The sequence below is a fragment of the Labeo rohita genome, chromosome 15, assembly GCF_022985175.1.
Source record: "Labeo rohita strain BAU-BD-2019 chromosome 15, IGBB_LRoh.1.0, whole genome shotgun sequence".
Taxonomy (NCBI): Eukaryota; Metazoa; Chordata; class Actinopteri; order Cypriniformes; family Cyprinidae; genus Labeo; species Labeo rohita.
The window spans coordinates 34,142,215-34,157,712 of NC_066883.1; the positions used below are offsets into that span (position 1 = coordinate 34,142,215).

At 35.7% G+C, this 15,498-nt stretch overlaps 1 protein-coding gene across 1 annotated transcript in view; it reads right to left on the reverse strand.

Moving 5' to 3' along the window:
* Positions 1–1,694: 1,694 nt before the first annotated feature.
* Positions 1,695–15,498, reverse strand: part of LOC127176945 (protein NLRC3-like) — a 47,743-nt gene continuing 33,939 nt past the window's right edge. The window contains exons 2-4 of the mRNA XM_051128793.1: positions 2,778–3,674; positions 1,954–2,126; positions 1,695–1,750 (exon numbers count right to left, since the gene is read on the reverse strand). Coding sequence (XP_050984750.1) covers positions 1,695–1,750; positions 1,954–2,126; positions 2,778–3,637 — 1,089 coding nt within the window. The 5' untranslated portion in view covers positions 3,638–3,674. The remainder of the gene's footprint in view (positions 1,751–1,953; positions 2,127–2,777; positions 3,675–15,498) is intronic.

Genomic DNA, 15,498 nt, shown 5'->3' on the forward strand with positions numbered 1-15,498 from the left:
ATTATTAACAGTTTTAATATGCAGTGAAAGAACTACTGCCTACAGTGAGATACCCATTTACCTCCAGCTTTATGATCACTGGTGTTTGTTTTCCACTTTGATCAACTGTTATTTCTTAAACAATGCTTTGCTCAGGATATACAAGAAAAAGCATACTGCTGATGGAGGAGAATGTCTGAAACTGTTGCTCCTGTAAACCACTGTGTTGATTCTTACAGATAGTTTCTATAAAGTACACTGAAAAAAATATTTTGTTGGTTCAACTTAGAAATTTTTCTTCATGTGGTAACAGCCACAATAACTGGTTTTGTTGAAATTAAATAAATTATTTAATATTACTGATTATAACTGAATTCAACCAACCTGAAAAAAAAAAAACAAGTTTTATTGAAGCATAACAGTTAGTAGATATAACCTGATTTCTCCATTTAGGTAAAATTGTCACCATTGTTGAGATTCATGTGTTGATTCTTGATATTTGTGTGAGTCAAAAATACACAGCTCAAAACACTTTCTATATAATAAAAGAGAAAAATCACAATATCTGATTGTCATGAGATCATGAGACTAACAGCTAACATTCTCAGACATCAGACTCCTGATATGACCTGTGAGTCTGCCTATTACATGATGACTAGGTCAATAAGTAATCAAGATCTGATCAGAGTTTTTCTCACAACTGTTGCAATAACAAATGTGCCTTAGAAGAAACACGTAGTTTCAGCAATCAGAGAAAAATTGATGTTAAGTATTCAAGAGCCCAGTTAAATCAAACTACTCTCCAAAGTGGTGACCTAGCGTGACACAGAGGAGACGAATTGTTGAATAAAGTTATTTTTGTTTTCTTTGCGCACAAAAAGTATTCTTGTAGCTTTGTAATATTATGGTTGTCCTGATGTCACATGGACTATTTAAAATGATGTCCTTACTACCTTTTCTGTGCCTGATCGTGTTAGTGCCCTTGCTGTCTATGGGAGGGTCAGAAATATCTCAGATCTCATCAAATATATCTTAATTTGTGTTTTGAAGATGAACGGAGGTTTTAACGGGTTTGGAATGACATGAGGGTGAGTAATTCATGACAGAATTGTCAATTTTGGGTGAACTATCCTTTTAAGTGATTAACCTTCACTGATCACAGTAGTAGTGAGTTAAGACTAAACACTAAACACAGGTCTATCTTCGTCTGTTTAACCTTAAACCTGTTCATCCTCTGCTTGATATGACTGGCTTAGGTAGAGTAAATTTCCATTGTTTGCCAACTAGAGGCAGAGTAGTGCAGATGTTCCAGTGTTGCAGAGTCCGTGTTTTTTAATAACATAATAACAGCAGATCAGAGTGATGCTTCCACTGGATTAAGCTGTGCATCGCATTACATGAATTTCTTCTTTTGAGGTAAAACCTGGGTTATTCCTCTCAGCGTGTCTTCTTCCAAAAACAAAAAGTATCTGAGATGAATTTGAATCCTTTGTTTTACGGAGGTGATGTGGACATTTACATGTCTATGCGTCTCACGTGAATATTTAACATTTTAAAAAGTGAAGCTGCTTGTGGGCGTGATCACGTTAAAGATAATGGCCCGGTTTCACAGACAGGGCTTAGACTAAGTCAGGATTAGGCCATAGTAGAGAAGTAACTATAACTAATTACTTTTATTAAAGTGGCATGCCCAACACTGATCATTTAACACATTGTCAATTGGGGTTTCTCTTCAGTGCTGTTGTGTTACCATTCTTGTTGTAATTGGTGCCTATATCATAAGAAACACTATGGTTTGTAAAGTTATTATTTGTTTGTATGTTCATTTTTTTATTGTTCTTTACTTAATTACTTTATATTTAGGAATGGATTAGTACAGATGTGGGTGCTATTTTCTTTTGATCTTGTTTTCTCCTGTTTAAGCGGGTTAGAGAGTTAGTGTAATTTGTTGTATTTTCAGAGAGATGATCTTACCACAGTTTCTCCAGTTACAGTGAGAATCTTCAAGTGCAGCACAGAGAAGCTTCATGCCCAAATCTCGTAGTTTATTCCCAGACAGATCCAGTTCTCTCAAGTGTGAGGGGTTTGATCTCAGAGCTGAAGCCAGAGCAGCACAACCTTCATCTGTGATTCCACAAGATCTCAACCTGTACAGAGATTAAAATGATAACACACTATGAACTAAAAACAAAGCAATAAATATTAACTTGCAACCCCAGTGTAAATGCTTCATTCTGAACCTACATACACACTCTACATACACACATTAGTGGGCAAAACAGTGCAGCACTGTACCCTGTAAGAGAAGCCTGAATTTTATTCAAACATTCTGATAGAAACATACACTACTGTTCAACAGTTTTTTGAAGAAAATAAATTAATTCTGCATTAAATGCAAAAAGTTGCTTTAAATTGGACTAAAGTGTCAGTAAATCCACTTATATTACAAAATATATTATTATTATTTTACATGATGTTCTTTTGAAATATCTATTCATATGTATTAATGATAAGCAATGTTTCTTGAGCAGCAAATCAGCATATTGGAATGATTTCAGAAGGATCATGTGACACTGAAGATTGGAGTAACAACACAAAAAATTAAGCAAAATTTGCGTTTTAGTATATTAGTGATAAAAAAAAATGCAGCCTTGGTAAGCATAAAAGAGTGTCAAATAATCTTAACACTGTATAGAAAACACATGAAAACACTGACCACTACACTATGGACAACATCTGCAGCACTAAAGATTTATGAACTTTATGAGTTTGAAGTGATTGTTCTCAGTGACACTTACTTAACTGATCTGGATTCTTTAATTACAGGCAGCAGTTTCTGAAGAACTTTCACATTGTTTCCTTCAACAAATTTATTAATATCAAACTCATCCAGCTGCTTCTCTGATGTCAACAACACAAAAGCTACAGCTGACCACTGAGATGAAGAGAATTTGGCTCCCTTTATTGTTCCAGATCTCAGATACTGTTGTATTTCCTCCACTAGTGAACGGTCACCCAGTTCATTCAGACAGTGGAACAGATTGATGGATTTCTCTGGTGAATCAATGGTCCTGATCTTCTTGTTGATGTACTTAACTGTTTTCTGATTTCTGTCAGATCTGCTTCTTGTCTGTTTCATTAGTCCTTGTAGTAGAATCTGATGAGACTCCACTGACAGACCCCGAAGAAACCGCAGGAAAAGGTCCAGATGTCCATTTTTACTCTGTAGTGCTTCATCCACAGCTCTCTGATGCAGCTCAGATAATGAAACATGTTCTGATGAACTGTGATGAAACCAGTCCTTAACTTTAGACCACAAACGCTCTTTGGTGATTTGGTGAAACACATTTATGTTGTTGTTTATAAATAAGAGGTGCACATATAGAGCTGCTAGATGTTCTTGAACACTCAGATGAACAAAGCAGAAGACTTTCCCCTGACAAAATCCAAACTCTTCTCTGAAGATCTGAGTGCACAATCCTGAGTACACTGATGCTTCTGTCACATCAATGCCACACTCTCTCAGGTCTTCCTCATAGAAGATCAGGTTGCCTCTTTCCAGCTGCTCATATGCCAGTTTCCCTAATTTGAAAATTATCTCTTTGTCCATGTCCTTCTTCTCATTGTACTTTGTGTCTTTGATGTGAATCTGTGCCATCAGGAAGTGTGTACATTTGAGTGAGAGTCTTGGGAATCTCTCCACTCTCTGCTTGACTCAACATCTTCTCTAGAACAGTGGCTGAGATCCAGCAGAACACTGGGATGTGGCACATGATGTAGAGGCTCCTTGATGACTTCAGGTGTGAGATGATTCTATCAGCCAGACTCTGATCACTGATTCTCTTCCTGAAGTATTCCTTCTTCTGTGGATCAATGAAGCCTCGTACCTCTGTCACTCGATGGATACACTCAGAGGGGACGAGATCAGCTGCTGCTGGTCTGGAGGTGATCCAGATGAGAGCAGAGGGAAGCAGATTCCCCACAATGAGGTTCGTCAGCAGCACGTCCACTGAGGCTGGATCACTTACATTACACAGCCTCACATCGCTCTGAAAATCCAGAGACAGACGACACTCGTCCAGACCATCAAAGATGAACAACACTTTATATTTATCACTGAATATTTCCATTTCTTTGGTTTCAGGGAAAAAGATATGAAGAAGATCTGAAAGACTGAGTGTTTTGTCCTTCATCAGATTGAGTTCTCTGAAAGGAAGTGGAAATATAAGCTGGACGTCCTGATTTTCTTTCCCTTCAGCCCAGTCCAGGATGAACTTCTGCACAGAGACTGTTTTTCAATGCCAGCGACTCCCTTTGTCAGCACAGTTCTGATGGGTTTGTCTTGTCCAGGTAAAGGTCTAAAGATGTCATTGCATTTGATCGGTGTGTCCTCTGTTGTTGCTCTCCTGTATTGTGTCTCAGTCTGTCTCACCTCATGTTCATTACTGATCTCTCCACTCTCAATTTTTGTGATGTAGAGCTCTGTGTAGATCTCATTCAGGAATGTTGGGTTTCCCTGTTTAGTTGTTCCCTCATACAGACACTGAAACTTCTCCATCAAATTTAATCTAAATGAGTTGAGGACTTCATGGCTGTAAAATTAAAACACCACATTTTTACAAAAAGTTAAAGTGGTAAATTAATAGAATCTTTGTTTTTTGTATTATAATACACTAGACATATTATTAGGTTTATACAATATGTAAGTTAATAATGAATTCCAAACAAATTCCTCAGGAATTGTAATTTAGATTGTTCAATTATCACTGAGACGTGGCTAAATGTTGGTGACGTGTATGCATTTGGAGAACTCCCTTTAGGTATGATTTTGGGAAAATATGGTGTGTCATTTCATTGTTACATTGATGATACCAATTGATCTCTAGGATTAAGCCCTTTTTATTTGTCTACATTATTTTCAGCTGATGTGCCACTTATGCTGTTTCCTGTCCAATAATCGCAATAAACATATTATTATAAGCATATTATTACTTGTTTGTTGATTTTGATTGCTTCTATTGTCCTCATTTGTATGTTCCTTTGGATAGAAGCATCTGCTAAATGACTAAATGTACATATAGATCTGTGACTCCACATAGACACATGGCTGAACTCCAACTATAATAAACAGAGATTAAATGTAATAATTTGCATTACTGTACTAAATATATTCATTTTCATTTTAAAACCCTTAGGATCTTTTGATTTTGACTATTTTGATACAAAAACTGAATTAAGTGTTTTCATAAACATGTCATATATTCATAAATACCTAATGTGAATACCATAATACCAGGAATACTACATATAAAAACAACAATTATAAATATGTCAATGATGTCTTCTAAAGAAATGTTATACCTAAAATCCTGTGAATGACCCATAGATCTGTCACTCCACATAGGCACATGGGTGAACACAGCTGGTTCTGATCTCTTTCGTGGTAATGAACTAAAACAAAGCCAAAATGAAGGAAACTGTTTAAATTATTGCATTCATATTTATTCAATCATTTTATAGACATATCTCTGTATGTGAGCAAAAAAAAAAAACACAGATAAAGATAATGAAATGTTGTACCTGAAATTTTGTGGATGAGCCATAGACCAGTCACTCCTCATAGACACACAGCTGAATTCTGGTTCTGATCTATTATGCTGAACTGAACTATAACAAAGAGACAATAAATATCATATAAGTTATTGTATTCATAATTAATCAATCAAAAAAAACCTGTAAATTGAACTGTTCTTTCATACCGTAAATGTCACTCTCTGCCCAATATCCAATATAAATTACCATAATAATAGGAATACTACATCATGTACTAAGACTGACGGAAAATGAAAAGTTGCTATTTTACTTTTTACTCTCATTCCGGCGTAATAATCAAGGAACTTTGCTGCTGTACCATGGGTGCAGCAGACGCAATAATATTACGCAGCGCCTGAAAATAGTCTCCCTGTGCAAGCAGGTGGTCACGTTGGTTATGTTGACGGAAATTAGCCTATTTTCAGGCGCTGCGTAATATCATTGTTATGCTAAGCTATGCTAAAAGTGCTACTGCCAGACCCAGAGATTGGCTGAATGGATTTGAAAATGGTAAAACTCTGTTTAACACTATAGGGGAGTTGGAAAATGAACCTATTTTCAAAAAAAGTGGAGTGTTCCTTTAAATGTTATACCTAAAATCTTGTAGATGACCCATAGATCTTTCACTCGTCGTAGACACACGACTGAACTCCAGTTCTGATCTCTTTCGTGGTAGTGAACTAAAAGACAGAGTAAAAGGAACTGTTTAAATTATTGTATTCATATTCATTCATCAATTTAAAAAAAAACACTCATTAACTTTTCATTTACATCATAGATACAGAAACTGTAAGCTGAACCGTAAAGTGCTTTCATAGATGTACCTCTCTATGTGAGCAACTGTATTAAAAAAAATAAGAAATTGTTTAAATTATTGTATTCATATTAATTAATCAATAAAGAACATTCAAGGGCTTTTTATTTAAACTACATGAATACAAAATTGTAAATTGGACTAAGTACTTTAATAAATGTGTCTCTCTGCTCAAAATCTAATTGGAATACCACAACACAATTAGTACTTCATACAAAAACACCAGTAATATACAGTATATGTCAATGATGCTTTCTAAGGAAATGTTATACCTGAAATCCTGTGAATGACCCATAGATCTGTCACTCCATATAGGTACAAGGGTGAACACAGCTGGTTCTGATCTCTTTCGTGGTAATGAACTAAAGGAAAGACAGAATAAAGGAAATTGTTTACATTAGTGTATTCATATTTATTCATCAATAAAAAAAAAAACACTCATGAACTTTTCATTTAAACCATACTAAGTTATTGTATTTATAATTAATCAATAATAAAAAACTGTAAATTGAACTGTTCTTTCATACTGTAAATGTCACTCTCTGCCCAATACCCAATATGAATTACCATAATAGGAATACTTCATATTGCAAAAATTATATATACATATTATTTATGTGCTTGTGTGTGTGTGTGTTTGTCAATGATGCCTTCTAATTAAAGGAACCTAGGAAGGAAAATAGACTCATTTTCCAACTCGCCTAGAGTTAAACAGTTGAGTTTTACCATTTTCAAATCCATTCAGCCGATCTCCGGGTAGCTTAGCACAGATCATTGAATCTGAGTAGACCGTTAGCATCTCGCTTAAAAAATGGCAAAGAGTGTCAACATTTTTCCTATTTACAACTTGACTCTTCTGTAGTTACATCATGTACTAAGACCGACGGAAAATGAAAAGTTGAGATTTTCTAGGCTGATATGTATAGGAACTATACTCTCATTCCGGCGTAATAATCAAGGAACTTTGCTGCCGTAGCATGCGCGCAGCAGACGCAATGATATTACGCAGCACCTGAAAATAGCATGTGCAAGCAGGTGGTCACGTTGGTTATGTTGACGGAAGTTAGCTTATTTTCAGGCGCTGCGTAAATGAATGGATTTGAAAACGGTAAAACTCTGTTTTTTGGAGTACTTTAATAAATGTGTCTCTCTGCTCAAAATCTAATTGGAATACCATATTACGATTAGTACTTCATACAAAAACACCAGTTACATACAGTATATGTCAATGATGCTTTCTAAAGAAATGTTATACCTGAAATCCTGTGAACGACCCATAGATCTGTCACTCCACATAGACACGTGGCTGAAATCTGGTTCTGATCGCTGAACTGAACTATAACAAAAAGAGAAAAAAAAAAAAAAATTTCCATTACTGTATTTATTAATATATTCATAATTTAAAAACACTTAGGATCTTTTGATTTTGACTATTTTGATACAAAAACTGAATTAAGTGCTTTCACAAATGTATCATATATTCACAAATACCTAATGTGAATACCATAATTCCAGGAATACTTCATATAAAAACAACAATTATATACAGTATATGTCAATGACACTTTCTAAGAAAATATTATACCTGAAATCATGTGGATGACCAATAGATCTGTCACTCCACATAGACATGTGGCTGAAATCTGGTTCTGATCGCTGAACTGAACTATAACAAACAGAGAAAAAATGTAATAATTTCCATTACTGTATTTATTAATATATTCATCATTTAAAAACATTTAGGATCTTCTGATTTAAATTATGTTGCTATTTGCTTTCACAAATGTATCATATATTCACAAATACCTAATGTGAATACCATAATTCCAGGAATACTTCATATAAAAACAACAATTATAAATATGTCAATGATGTCTTCTAAAGAAATGTTATATCTAAAATCCTGTGAATGACCCATAGACCTGTTACTCCATATAGACACATGGGTGAACACAGCTGGTTCTGATCTCTTTCGTGGTAATGAGATCAGAAAAAGAAGAATAAAGGAAATTGTTTAAATCAGTGGTATTCAAACTGGGGTATGTGTACTCGTGGGGTTGTGTGAGGTGACGGAGGGGGTACTCGAACAAAATGCTGAGTTTTGGCATTCATTTAATTCTGCCCCTCAACTTAAAGTAACATTGAAACTGAGCATGTATTTTTGACAAGCAAAAAGCCGCTTTTTGTATAAAAAGTGGAATATTGAATCAAATGACCTCATCTTTTGCGGTCAAAACTGACTGCATGCACACATGCAGCGTGCACATGATAGGATGCCTGCATGCTGCTTTAGTTTATCTTTCACTGCTCTTCAGTGTATCTTTAAAGCAGGTTTTTAGCACTTAATAGTATACAGAACAAATATAATAGCATAAAAGACAAATATGTACAAGGACTGTACATAGAGATAGATTTAAGAAACTCTTCCGATACAGAAACATGTCTGCGGGTTTATATTTTTCATGTCTAAAAAATGCTATTTTCCCTGAATACCCAAATGATTGCAAATGTGCCACTGATTTTATACAATAGTTCAACAAAAAAAAGGTAATATTAATAGAACATTTTACATTTTAAATGTAGCCTACATTTTAAACACAACATTGTTAATATTTTTTGTTTTATGTTTTGCAACTAAATAATAATAGTTCCAATGAAATCGGCAACAGAACTTCTGTGCGTCTCCAAGTGTCATGCGTGCTTTGTGTCTGTCCTTAGACTCTTATGCTGAAGTGTTTTTCTGCCCTGTTGCTTCTGTCTTCACTTCCTGAGTTTAGTCCCTGTTTCCTTAGTCTGCTTGTTTGTTTCTATAGTTAGCTCTGTAGGTGTTTGACAATTGCCCACGCCCCCTTGTTATCTCGTTTAGCTTGTCTGTCTATTTAAACAGCTGGGTTTTCACTTGTGTGGGCTGGTTGTTGTTTCGTGTTTCCCTGTATTGCTCTCTGGATGTTCCTGCCTGTTATGTTAAGTTTAGTCTTTTGAGTTTTTATCTTTTCTGAATTAAAGTTGTGCATGCAAGTGGATTCTCTGTCTGCCTCATCCCTACGTTACACCAAGCAACATACAGCAAAATTCCATGAACTAATCTGCATCTTTGAACAATTCAGAGAGTCAGTGATTAATAACGTCTCGGTTACGTATGTCACCTTGATTCCCTAAATAGGGAACAAGATCCTGTGATGGCATCATCGCTATGGGACATTCCTCTGGTGTGACAAATGTCTGAAGCCATTATACCATTATGCCAATTCATTGGCTAATAGCACTTAGCACCACCCCATGCATTCATCATGTATGCTCATATCAGCGTGTTGCACGTTATTTCATCAGATTTCCACATCATGAAGGAAGGGCTACTGAAAGTACGGAATGGAACCAAGGATACATACACAACCGAGACATAAGTTCCGTTTCATAAGTTCACTCAATGCCGCCATGACGTCATCGCTATGGGTAAGCTATACCATAACACCTTCACATACTTCAGATAGCTGGAAGACAGGGAAAAGCATCCCAAGAAGGAATCGGTGCCAGGTGGTAAGGCCGTAAGCCGTCTCGACCGCTGCATGAAACGAGAAACCAGACGGTGACGTCCAACTGAAACACCTCATGGGTACATGCTTAGCAGATATGACTGCCACATAACTTTAAGTGTGGCAGAAAAATGGCTCTGAAGAAACTCAGTATCGACCTACAGGGCAATGGACTGGGTCCAGATTGCGTTGCCTACATCAGGAGGCAAAAAGTTTCCCATTAAGAGCATACAAGCGTCTTGTGGAGGAAGCGCTAGAATAAGAATAGTAATCTTTGCTGAGAAACCAGAACACATCAACGCACTCCGGTCAAGGGCCACACCCATAATTCGAATGTAGGTACCAAATCATGCCCGGAGACTGTGTCAGCAGGTTGTGTCTGAGGGGAGTCTCCCAAGGTGACCCGCATAACAGACTGACCAGTTCCGATAACCAAATCTGAGTGGGCCAGAGCAGTGCCACCAAACAACAGAGATTTCACTCTGTCTGTCCATACTCTGAGCAGAATCGACAGAGGAGACAGGGAAAACCAGAGCAGGCAATGTGTAGTCATGCTTGAAGCAAACAAGTTCACTTCCACTTTGCTGGACCTCTGTCAAATGACCACCTGAGGGTGCATTCTCCATTCTCTGGCCTCCAAACTCTGACCTGGGACATGGACTGCTCTGAGTGACACGAACTTGGTTTGCGCCCAAAGAAGAACACATTTTGCCAACCTGCACAGGGGGCGAGAGTGTGAGCCTCCCTAACGAATCAGGTACAAGACCACAGCCATGTTGCCATCCTGACCTAAAAGTGACAACCACTCAATTGGGGTAAGAACCGTTTGAGTGCCAGAACACAGCCAGCATCTCCAAATGGTTTATGTAATTGAGCTAATACCAATCAAGGCCAATTCAAATGATAGAATACAGTACTGGCAAGCTTTATTCCAAAGCAAGCCTGAGGAACTTCCTGTGTCTCTTGATGATCTGGTTGCAGAAGCATGCATCCTTAGATTGATGGTCACGAACCAATCTCCAGTTCAGACAGAGACAGGATGAACCCCCTCCGAAAAAAAAAGTTTAAATCTGCAGTATGGGAATACTTTGGATCTAAAGAAAAACTAATGCAGGGTTGTCTTTGAGGATGGATCCAATTTGCAAATAATGTGGATGCAAAGTGGCTGCAAAAGTAGGCATAACATCCAACATGTTTGGTCATATTCACGGACACCATCCCTCCGTGCAGATAAAGTTTAAGTTGCAGTTATAAAAAGTTATAAGTTAAGGCTGTATAATTTCCGTGATGCAGAGGGAATCCTGGTGCAGTCGTAAACATGGAATATACAGTAAAACAATGTCACATAAAATTCGCAGTCTGATCGATGGATAAATTAACACGTGTCTGTGAATATTACAGCGCAAAGAGACTGCTATATAAATAATATGCTTGTTTCTGCATGTCTCTGAGTGGTGATGTTTTTTTTATCTACTACATAGATAACACCAGAGCTGCTTTGAGAGAAAACCTAAATAAACATTTCATTTTTATTTGAGAAAAACCATTGTCAAATACCCTCTGAAACTCTGAGGTCTGCTACAACCCATCAAAATAAAAGTTTGATTAAACTTGAAGTTATGACAGAAATATATTAGCATTGTACAATGTACTTAAAAGTTATAATGACAACATTAATACTATTCTTTATAATAATTAACATTAATATAATATCATTTTTGTCCATGTTTTAACTTAGTACAGCTCTGCACTTTGCCAAAAATAAAAGGAGTTTCTAAATTTTCATTTGATAACATTATTATTTTTTTTTTCAGAAAGGGGGACCTTAATACTTTCATTAAAATGGTTTCAAGTTTGTTGTAATAAAGGATTTGTTCACTCAAATCACTTGTTCTTATTCTGTTAAAAGTCATTGTTACTGATAAGAATTTTTTGTTTAATATATAAAATAAAACCATGAAACAATGCATCTCCTGTAGCTCATCGTGTCCACTGAAGAGGAGTAAACTGCTCTTTTTTTAAAAGAAAATAGCTGAGAACATGACGAAAGAACGCTTTTCTACGGCAACAGATAATCAGCTTCCTGAAGGAAATGAAATCTGATGAAATAGTGCGCAGCACACTGATATGAGCAATTGAGCATACGTGATGTATGTACGGGGCAGTGCTAAGCACTATTGGCCACTGAACTGGTGTGATGGTATAAGGGCTTCAGACATTCATCACACCAGAGGTGTTTACCATAGCGATGACGCCATTGCAGCATTGAGTGGACCTATGAAAGGGAACCAATTCATGACTGCAGCCATTTGCTTCATTACTGAATGAATGATTGAATGAATTAATGAATTAATTAATTAATGACACCTGGCTCATTAAGAAAGTGACTTACTGCTGCCACCTACTGGTGGTTTTAGTTTAATATCTACAAGTGTCATTTGTTTTGCCGTCATTTATTTGGAATTTTAAGAATATGACAAAACATAGCATACAGTTAATAGGGCTAGAAAAACTTTGCCTCTGTAAAGGTGAATCAAAAATTGTCCTTTAACAGAAAAGGTCATCATGCAGAAACTGTAAACTGAACCAAGTGCTTTCATAGCAGTATCTCTGTTTGTGAGAATCACAGATAAAGATAAAGAAATGTTATACCTGAAATTTTGTGGATGACCAGTTGATCTGTCACTCCTCATAGACACATGGCTGAAATCTGGTTCTGAACTCTTTCGCTGTACTGAACTAAAACAAAAAGAGATTACAGATAATAATTAAAAATTATTACATTCATTTATACTCATCATTAAAAACTTTTCATTTACACTACATTGAATCGAAAAAATGCAATCTGAAATACCTAAAATCTTGTGAATGATCCATATATCTGTCACTCCACATAGTGCTGAAAACTGGTTCTTATCTTTGGTGTACTGGAACTGAACTCGCACTAACAAAGAGCGAATAAAGATAATAATTTAAATAACTGTACTCATCCATTTATTCATCATTAAAACGCTTGTGATCTTTTAATTTACACTATCTTGACACAAAAAGTTAACTAAGTGCTATAAAATATCAAACACATATCAAAATACAAATACTTCCTTCAGTGTAAATCTTAATGCGGAAGTCACCTGTAAAGCGTCTTGAGACGTGAGCACTCACCTTGATCAACATTTAATTACATACCAGTTCAAAAAAAAGTATCCACATTTTTTTTTGTCAAGTAGCTACTCGTAAATACACTGCTTCGATTTCATAACTGTTCTTATAATACACGTTTATATGTCGCATAGAATCGATTATGTTTGTTTAAATGGCGGAATTGATGCAACCCTAAGATTTGCTTTTCACTTTTCACCTACATTACGCGCGAGATGCGGCGATGCGTCAAGTCGCATGGTGGCGCACGTTTGGTACAGTTTTCCTCTAATAAATAATTACAGACATTCGGTTAGTATAAGATTACAAATACAATACAGCAGAGCAATCAAAGCACGGTGAAGTTAGTTGTAGGTTACTCGTTGTATAGTCCTTAAGGGACCGTCTGAAATCTCCACATACAGGATGGAAATGTTAGCGATATCAAATCATCCACTGAAATCACTTGTTTTAACAAAACAATCTAAAACACACGTTTCTACATTCTTAAGGATATAGCAGGCTCACGGAGAGATGTAAAAACATTTTTCTAAGTAGTAAATGAAACAAACATTGCTGTAGATTGTTTTGCAAGTGCATACTATTTAGGTTTCTGGTAACGTTTTAGATTACAGACCGCAATGTGCCGCGTAATTAAACTGAATTTACAGCGTACCTATTTGTAACTAAATAGAGTACCTCAATAGTACCTACTCATATGTATAAGGGAACAATACGCAAAGTTTGGGGAATAAAGGGGAAATAACCAGCTAAATTATAAAGCAATTATACTGTAATTATTCTATAACTAAAGGGCACCTATTCTGAAAATACCGAAATTTTCATAACTTACAGCTGAACTTATGTGTAGGTAAATGGAAACAATGTGCAATGTTTAGGGAGTAAGGAGGTAATGACTTGGAAAATTAGAAGTATTTATACTGTTAATATTTCATAAGTATGGTGTAACTATTCTAAGATTACGTGGTATATATGACCTACTATGTTAGGCAACAACATTATGATTTAGAACAAGTTGCCTTATTGTAATAACACAAAAATATGATGCAGTATATTTTTAAACGACTTACTGGGTACTTATTGTATTATTACAACATATATCTTACATGACACTGATACAAGTAAACTGTAGTATACTATAGTATAATTTAGTCATTTTAGTAATGTTAAAATCATGATAGTCTTTATAAAACTTTATAAAACAGTTTACTTAAGAATATATACTGTAGAATTTATTAGTGTTTCTTTATGTGGGATCAGGGAGATTACTGAACAACACAGCTGAAATTATGGGGAAACTATGGAATGAGTTTCTGATATGATTTGGTTTAGAAATTTCCATATGAAAATTTACCTAATGAAAGAGTATTGCATATGGTCATCTCAGCAGTGAGTCATGTGAGCGGCATTGTACCGTGGAGGTGCAATACAGTAAAAAAATAGATTACCTTCCAGCTGCTCCCAAGATATAACATATAAATATAACATGATAGTACACAACTACTGTGCAAACATACACTCTTGTTACCTGTAATTATTGTGTAAGTGTAACATCCATGGGCAGTAATGTAAAGTGATCCTTTGTTACCCTCTTGTTACCTGTAGTTAATGTGTAAGTGTAACGGTAAACAATTTTAGTTATGCTGCAATAGATATGTTTTAAAGTTATTAACAATGAACTGTATTACATAGTTAAATGCAAGGTCCAAAGACCTTACGTTAACAAAGAAATATTTTTATTATTTAACAAAATATTAACAGAACTTTTCTAAGAACAGAATGCAGAATGCAGAATTTCTGGAGATCTTTTGCATATACTTGCAAAGTTGTCCCTGCAGTATATGAGGGAGCACCTCATATACTCACTTTTCACCTGTTATGACAATTAGAGAAAAAGACATGGCAAAATAATAATAATAATAATAATACATGTCAATTTAGCATAATGTAAAGAAGTGTTGCACAAAGCTTATATTTAACCAAATATCACTTTAAATTACAGCCCGCGGATAGTACACTTACAGGGTAACTACAGTTAACAAGGGATCACTTTAAATTACAGCCCGCAGATGTTACACTTACACAGTAACTACATATAACAAGAGTGTATGTTTGCACTGTAGTTGTGTATTATGACATTATATTTATATGTTATATCTTGGGAGCAGCTGGAAACAGGTAATCTATAGTTTTTCATTGTATTGCACCTCGACGGTACAATGCTGCTCACATCACTCAGTGCTGAGATGACCATATGCAATACTCTTTCAGGTAAATTTTCATATGGAAATCTCTAAACCAAATCATATCAGAAACTCATTACATAATTTCCCCTTACTTTCAGCTATCTGTGTCAATGTCATGTAAGATATATGTTGTAATAATACAATAAGTACCCAGTACGTAGTGTAAAAATATACT